Below are 8,937 nucleotides of genomic sequence, written 5' to 3' on the forward strand. Positions count from 1 at the left end.
AAAAAACCCTACTAAGGTCTACTTTTGGCTTTTCTGACACAATAATTGTCTGTGGTCCCAGTTTTGAATCCAACAAGTTTCTTTTTTGGCTAAAAAATTGAATTTTTACATAAACTTTTTTACAAAATATTATATTATTATGTAATAAAATATAATAAACATTGATAAACTCTTATTATAATGCTGTTTTTTTTTTTGTAAGGCAACTTCATCGTACGACAATTAACTCCCTACAGTAGCTAAAATAGCATGAAAGGTGAGTAAAATAAAATTTAGACTTGAATATTAGTTTAGTCTCTGTAAATTCTGCTTTTATAATTTTAGTTAGGTAAGAGTTTTTTAATTTATAATTTTAGTCTTTGTAAATCTATATTTTCTAATTTTAGTCATTAATTTTAAAATTTTATTTTATTTTATTTTTAGTTCATATAACTTTACACTTTAAACACTAAAATAAATAAAGACGTAAACTTAAGGAGTCTAGAAAAACAAAAAACAAATAATTTAATCTCCTTAAATGCATATGGTATATCAAAATTAAGAAAATATAATCTTATACTATTCAAGCCTAAAACTTATTCAGAACAATCAAATATAGATGGTGAAACTTATTTTAAATAATAAATGTTGGAATTCTATCCATATATAAATATAAGTTTGATCCATCTATCATCACAGGACCATTTTTTGCAATTTGCTATATCAGTTGCAGCTCCTACTGTCTAACAACTACGCTGAAGCAGAAGGTCTAGATAAGGAGTTCTTCTCTTCAGGCAAAAAAAAAAATGGAGGATTCGTTGGAGAATTGGATTTCACTGTTGGTAAAATCTCCCTCAAACCATTATCTCAGTGCATTTGATGTGATTATCTCCAAAAAGAAACTTTCTCCTTAATTAATTCAATAAATTAATCTTGTTTTGGCACAGGAAATGGAAGAATATCATGATGGGTCATTTGATGAGGAAGAGTTCCTAAGAGAGATCCTTAAGGAGGAGCAGCAGCCAGAAAATTTGTGGCCTCAAAGAGATCAAAAGCTCTCCAACACCAGCCCCACTGTGTCCTTTGATGAGGCAATTAGCTTTTGTGGGAGTGGCACTCTACATAAAAGCAACAGCTCCAACTCCATCAAGTCTTTGAAAAGATCATCATCAAGTGTCTCACCAGCCACCACTACATACCTTCTTTCTTTTGATACCTCAAGTGCTAAACCAATCACACTTAAACCTTCCCCTAAGCTTGATTTGGCACTTGGATCATCCAATAAAAGGAGTACTAGTACTGTAACTGTGGTGAAAGATGGGTGTGAATTTGAACCATTGATGATGCCCCAAAGCCAAGCAAGGAAGAAGGTTAGAAGGTCATGTGAGACACAGCATCACATTATTGCTGAGAGGAAAAGGAGACAGGAACTGACAGGGAGCATTATAGCACTTGCAGCAACTATTCCTGGGCTCAAGAGGGTTAGTACTTCTGTTATTATGAAAAGCTTATTCTATGGTCTCTCTATTCTTTCTTTAATTTCATTCTGGGTCTTCTTAATAATATTTTTGGTATTAATTAAGAAATTAAAAAAAATATTTATCCTAAAGATTATAAAAAATATAAGAAATTATAAACAACATAATTTTATATATTTTAAAAAAATAACGTGATTTTATACATTTTAATAAAAATGTTCTCTTTAAAATTTCTTAACCAATGGTCGGTTAGCGTTTCCCTTCGTTTTTAATCTTTTTTTTGAAGATGAAATGAAAGACACAAATTTTATAATTGTAAAAATTAGGTTAAATTATTTATTTTAGTCCTTATAATTTCATAATTCTTATTTTTTATTCTATATAATTTGAAAGTGATTTTTTAATTCCTATAATTTATATTTTAATTCTCTTTTAATCCATGTAATTTGAAAGTAATTTTTTCAATCTTTATGATTTATATTTTAATTCCTTTTAGTTTATGTATTTTATATTTTAATTCTCTTTTAGTTCTTATCATCAAAATATGAATAATATTATTAATTAGAATTAACTATAAAAATATTAATAAATAAATCATAACAAATTTATTATAAGATAATTTGTAACAAAAAATAGTTGATAATTAATAACTAATTATTTTTATATATTTTTTATAATAAGAATTAAAAGATAATTAAAATGTAAATGATAATGATTAAAAAAATCATTTTCAATTTATAAAAACTAAAATAAAATTAAAATACATATTATAAGGACTAAAACGAATACTTTTAAATTATATGGACTAAAAAATAATTAACTTATAAATTATAAGGATTAAGAAATTACTTTTTCAAATTAAAAAAATAGAAATTAAAAAAATAAAAACCGTGAAACTAAAGAAATCAAAGAAATAATTTAACCTAAAAATTAAAACTAGTTCCAGAAATTGTGTCATTTTCATTTATTAAAAATATGAATAGATAATGCTTGACCCACTTTTCTTCTGCTTCTTTTCTTCTAAGTCAAACATATTTAATAAATTTTTTAAAAATAATTTAACTTTTACATAATTTTTTTTAAAGAAGCTGAATGAAAGAATTTTTATTTCTTCTCCCGTTCCTTGGCGGCCCGTGCTTTCTCTCTTTCATCTCTCTCATCGTTCTTTTTCATGTCATCAACTTGTTTTTTAGGGGAATGTCATTAACTTGTTATCGATCACTTGAAATAATATAAATTGATAAAATATGTAATAAAATAAATTTATGTTCTTTTATACTTTTACTGCATCCTACTATAAGTTAGATATAAAATTTTGAACTTAAAAGTTAAAATATATGATTTCTCATATTTTGTTATTAAGTATAACTTTTTTTATTTAAAAATATTAAAACAGTAATATTTTACTATTAATTAACTTTTGGTTAAATAAAAATAATAGTAAAATGATTTCATTCTTTTTTTACATCTCTGTCACGTTACACTTCATTTCATCAAGAGGTTTAACTTGGTAATATAAATTGTAACTCTTTTATACTTGTTTTTTATTCCCGCATATCAAAAGTTAGGGTTCATTCCACCTAAATAATTGTTGTGTTTTTTTTTTGCCTAAGTAGCCTTGATTTGTTTCGGATCTTTTTTCAACAGATTTACCTAATTTTTTAAATAATTTTTCAGACGTTAAGCAGTGAACCACTCACTTTTTTTTGTTAGTATGTCTTTTAAATTTTCATTTTTATAATTATTTTTTTAACAATTTTTAACAGAAAATAATGATTTTGTAAATTATTCGTAGAAATACTGTGGTCTTCGCCTGCAACTGGGATCTACTTCGGTTTTTTAGTTGTTAATTAAGAATTGATATCTACTTTCACTATTATAGTATTATCAGCCCCAAGTGGGTAATATTTTTTTTAGTGAAAAAGTGGGTGATATACTAATATTTTAATTGTATTATAATGAGAACAATCAAAACATGACACAAGCAAACTAATAATGACACCGGGAGAAACAATTAAAAAAAGTTTTTGTTAGTCCACTTCTTTATGCAGTATTTAATTCAAATAGCAAATGCATTATTGTTGCACGTACGAAAGAAACCGTTGCAGAAAGTTTTTCATGGTCCACTTTTTTTTTGTTGACAAAATTCATGGTCCACTTCTTTATTTAGTACTACCATTTAATTAAAATAAGAAATGTATTATTGTTGTTTTTGTAACGTAAAGCACTTAAAATTTTTATATCTTAAGCTTAAATATGTGTTTTTTTTACAGCAAGCTTAAATATGTTAGAAAATGATTATCATATAGTATGCACTTATCAAACACGTCCTTAAAGAAAACAAATGTTGCTGATATATATATATATATAATATTCAAAATTTCTAAAAACATACTTTAAAGCATATATGGAAAATTTTTTTTTTTCTCCTCACATTTTAATGATAAATAACTTTAATAGCTGAGTGGCATATCGGGGTAGCAATTTTTTTATAAGAAAATATTAGTAGTCTATTATAATTAAATTTTTTAATCGATAAAAAATAATTATTAATTTATTAGTAAAAGAATTCAAATCCATATATCTCTTCCTCTCTTCTTCCTTCTCTACACCAAGCTCATATCTCTTATTATAACCACATTTCCCATAACTTTATAGATGGACAAGGCTTATGTGCTTCGTGAAGCTGTCAATTACACAAAACAACTTCAAGAGCGAGTTAAAGAGTTGGAAAATCAAAACAAAGTAGATTCAGCAACATTCATAAGGAAATCTCAAGCTTCCTCACATTGTGAAACGAACAAAGAAATATCACTATTTGAGGTTGAAGCAAGAGTCTTAGATGAGGAAGTACTCATTGGAATCCATTGTGAGAAACAAAAGGACATAGTGTTCAAAATACATGCCTTGCTTGGAAAGCTCCATCTCTCTACAACCAGTAGCACCGTACTGCCATTTGGGACTTCTACTCTTATAATCAACATTATTGCTCAGGTATTTAATTAAAAATTCATTCTACTATCAATCTATCTATCATTCAATTGTACATATATATATGGTCATATTGTCATTATTGATTTTTGTAAGCGTTATTATGAAAGTCATATCTAGAATGATTTTTAATAGCTTGATTGTATGAAAATTAAACTCGAAAATCTTATTTCATTTCAAGTGTATAATTATACCATCCTACAATATTCATTCACATAATTGATGTTTGTGTTCAAACTTAAATGCAAATGCATAATTAATTTGTAATGTTCCGATCAATGGAAATTCTGAATTGATGTAGCTATTATGCAGATGAATGGCGAAAACAGCATGACCATGCATGACCTAGTGAAAAAACTGAGAGATTATCTATTGGAGGTGTATGACATGCAATAGTGAATTAGTGATCCGTGCTAGTGCATCATGTAAGTTATCAGATTGTATTAAAAAAATATATTCATGATACGAACATTATCGTATAGTACTTTATGATGGATTGAGGATGATTTGAGAAGTTGTTGCACCTTTCGTGATTGGGTTTAATTTCTTTGTTGTTGCATAAAATAAAATAAAAAAGAAGAAGATGAAAACATGTTTGTTTATTCAAATGCTATAGTAAAAAGGTATTGGATGTATGTACGTAAGTAATAATTTTTCAACTTATAATTTAACCAATCAAAATATTAAAAGTAACACGCGTGATTTTTTAATATATATATATATATATATATATATATATATATATATATATATATATATATATATATATATATATATATATTTCAACAAAATCTTAACGTTTTCTCTGCAAAACCTAATTCATTATTCCTGTAAGTTGACTTTCAACACATTCCACAAATTTTGACTAGTCAAGAAAATAACTTTCATCATCTAAAATGGCCAAATGGGTAACATTTCCGTATAGAATTTACTACAAAAAAAAAAAAAAAAAACCTTATTTTCACATGAAAAAAAAACTACAAACGTGCCACAGCATTTGAATAACTTCCAAATCCATATGAACAAACAACGATCAGAAGTTCAGAACCATGTTTTGATTCACTTTTACGTATCGTGTGACTTCAAACTCAATATGCGTTGACGCAGTGTTCTTACTAGATCATCAACTGTCATGTTATATTCGTCATCCATCTGCAATAGAAGTTAAAAGAAACAAATCAAAATTGCATATCATGGGTTGTTGAAATTATCTATGCTTTTGCACGAGGAGCTTAACAATGTCTACATATCTATGCCAACAAAAGTATTGTAATTTCCATAAAGCACAGCTGATAAATTTGTAAGACACAATGACATAGTATAAATTAAGTTTGTTTTCTTGAGGCAATTATGTACTTTCTTTCTCCCAAAATAATTATTGTCTTAAATTATTTTATAATAAAAAAGTAATAAATAGATAAAAAATAATTATTTTACAAAATTAAACTTATATCATCATTAATTCATTTATAAATTTTGTTATTCACAATTAATATTATAAATTATATAAGTGAAAAAAAGTAATTATTTTTATATTGAAAAATTAAAATGATAATTATTTTAAGATAAATCACATGATAATTACAATAAGACTGGGGAGTATAAAGAAAGTATGATTTATTTTAGTACAAATTTTATTTTTCTTGATAATGAACAATTTTAGTACAATTTTATAAAATCTAACATCAATTTCCACCCTTATACCATCAATTAATGGCTCGCACTTTTTCTCAATCCTTTATCTCTAGTGATCCCAAGCGATTCCAATTTTCTATATATTATAAATAATTGTTTTTATGTAAAATGAAAAGTCTAACAACAAACAAAAATAGAAAGAAGATTGCAATAACTTTCCTATCGGTAGAAAGTGAGATTTTTGTAATAATATATACTATCATCTAATCATATATATATATATATATATATATATATATATATATATATATATTTTCATATAATTAAAATTATTGACTTTTGTAATAATATTTTAAAATTCATATTTAAAGTTATTTCTAATTTTAAATATTTTAAATTTTATAATTTTAGCCTACTAATAACAAGTTTGAATTCGGATTAAAACCAAACTAAAAACTATCATTTGGACAAAAGCTCGTCTCTTGTAATTTTTGTGTAAATTATGATGTGGAGCTGAGGATTTCTAATTGAAATATAAATATGCTATATATAAGTTGTTAATTCTTTGGTATGTTCCCAACTTCTTAACTCAATACTTTTTTGTATATATCATCAACAAAATGTCTGAAATATTTTTTTACTTTATAGTTTATAAAAGATAAAAATAGGATATAGAGAACATAGAATGCGAACAAAAATTAAGATATATAACTGCTAAAAAATACTTATTGATGGAATAATAGACTTGAGTTGCATTCATATATATAGTATAGTATTGCTTTGAAAAAAGAAATGTTCTGTACCTGAGAGATAATGGTAATCTTAAGAGTGGAACTCCCAAATGGCAATACGCTGGTACTGGTTATAGAAAGATGGAGATTATTAAGCAAGGACAATATTTTGAGCAAAGATTTTCTTTGTTTCTCACAATGGACTCCAATGAGCACTTCCTTATCTAACACAGTTACTTTCACCTCGAGGAGTTCTTCCACACGATCATTTTTGCAAATTAGCGCTTTCTTGGTAAGTATTATTGAATTCACACATTCCTTCCTCATTTGATTTTCTAGCTCTTTCACACGTTCTTGAAGTTGTTTCACATAGTTCACAGCTTCACGCAGTACAGAGACCTTGTCTGTCTATGTACATATATTATATTCACAAATTATGAAAGGAAATATATGATGGTAACTTCTAATAAATGACATTTTCCTAAATTTACTTCCTCGAAAATAATTTTGCAAGAAACATATATACCCTAGCTCCATCATGGAGTCCATGCCAATTGGAGGATAAAATAATTAATACTACACAGACAAAAAAGTTAACATATAACTCTATCCAATAGAATAAAAAAATAATTTAAATATATTTTTCATAAAGTGTGATTGTCGTATTATCTTTAAATGTGAAAGATTAACAGCATGTCATATCATTTTTTAATAGAATTAGACTAAGGATAGGTACTAAAAATAAAAATCTAAAAATATCTTTTAAGTAATAAATTAAAAATTAAATATATTTAAGCTCTTAAAATTTATTTTAAACTTGACTGATGATGGACAAGTGCGATTTGTCATGCATGTTAGTGACATTAATTATAAATGGGTAAGTGAACTTACCTTCTTTAAGCCAGGAATGGTGGCTGAAAGTGCTATGATGCACCTAGTCAGCTCCTCTCTCCTTTTTCTCTCGGCCAGTATGTGAACTTGTGCGTTTGTTCGTGGGTACGCCTTTGGTTCAACGCAATGGCTTTGTTCCATGCTTTTAGCGGAGTCATTTTGAGGGTGAAGTGATCCTACAAGGGGGTTATCAAAAGACAAAACGTTACCCGTTGGAGATGATGAGTAAGGTAATTCCAAGTTGCTTTGAAGGGAGGAAGAAGAGAGATTGGGAGAGAAAACTTGTTGCTGAACAATCATGTCTCTCTCTCCCGAGGAGTACTCTTCTTCATTGAAAGGGCTCATGTGGCCATGGCTTTGAATATTGAAGAAATCATCACCACCCATTTCCTATAATCAACAAATGAATAATAAAATAAAATGTTAATCATAAGAGAAAGAGTAGTAATACTAAGTAGCAATGTGTGTTCAATTAGTTCCTAGCGTGTTAAGTTAGTTTCATGTTTTGGATGTGATTTTCATAAGCTAATAATCATAGTTTTTACATTTCAAACGTGATTCTTTCTCTCTTAATGAATTTCCCAACATGCTATATATATTCATAGAGCTAGCTATATATCATGTAAGAAGTTTGAAGAACAATAATAATGATGAGTGTCGATCTTTACCCAGTTAGAAAACAAGTCCACCCATGAATCCTCCATTATTAGCACAGGTACTGGCTTTGAGCACGACCAAAGAAGTTGTTGAATATGCTAAGCACATGTGGATCGGAGTGCAATTTAAATAACCGCTTTATTGGTACAAAAGAAATAAAATGAAAAAAAAAGTTTGGAATTTGAAATGAAATAAATAAATTAAACGAGGGAAAGATTTAATTTTTTCTTAAATTAAAAAAAATATTGTTTTTTCTCCTTTTTCTTTTTTTATTGTCCAACTCATGCAGATTAATGCTCAGTTTGGATTTATGGAAGGGACAATATAATTGTGGATATAATGAAAACATGGCAGCATTTAATTAGCTTATGTGTTCGTAAAAACACAAATTAAAGGAAGGAAACAAATCAGTAGGTCTCACATAAAAATTGTCTTTTAATTTCCTCCTCTCATTTGTCCAGATAAGGGAAGGGTTGAAAGTAGCGTCAACATGCAAATTAAGACAAAAGAACAATACTGCTAGAACCTACAAAATTTATTTCCTCAAATCTATACGAAATATTTATTCTGTAAAA

At 27.1% G+C, this 8,937-nt stretch overlaps 2 protein-coding genes across 2 annotated transcripts; one reads left to right on the forward strand and one right to left on the reverse strand.

Moving 5' to 3' along the window:
* Positions 1 to 648: 648 nt before the first annotated feature.
* On the forward strand, positions 649 to 4,962 carry LOC100806078 (transcription factor NAI1). Its single transcript, XM_041012150.1, has 4 exons — positions 649 to 821; positions 927 to 1,460; positions 4,116 to 4,451; positions 4,761 to 4,962. Exons 1-4 carry the CDS (start codon positions 786 to 788, stop codon positions 4,842 to 4,844), a joined length of 990 nt encoding a protein of 329 aa, XP_040868084.1. The 5' UTR covers positions 649 to 785; the 3' UTR covers positions 4,845 to 4,962.
* Positions 4,963 to 5,238: 276 nt separating this feature from the next.
* Positions 5,239 to 8,482, reverse strand: LOC100807144 (transcription factor bHLH25). Its single transcript, XM_041012151.1, has 4 exons — positions 8,374 to 8,482; positions 7,706 to 8,095; positions 6,887 to 7,222; positions 5,239 to 5,600 (listed from the first exon to the last, which is right to left on the reverse strand). The coding sequence occupies exons 1-4, from the start codon at positions 8,407 to 8,409 to the stop codon at positions 5,514 to 5,516; spliced, it is 849 nt and encodes a 282-aa protein (XP_040868085.1). The 5' UTR covers positions 8,410 to 8,482; the 3' UTR covers positions 5,239 to 5,513.
* Positions 8,483 to 8,937: the final 455 nt, after the last annotated feature.

Source organism: Glycine max, chromosome 18, assembly GCF_000004515.6.
Source record: "Glycine max cultivar Williams 82 chromosome 18, Glycine_max_v4.0, whole genome shotgun sequence".
NCBI lineage: Eukaryota > Viridiplantae > Streptophyta > Magnoliopsida > Fabales > Fabaceae > Glycine > Glycine max.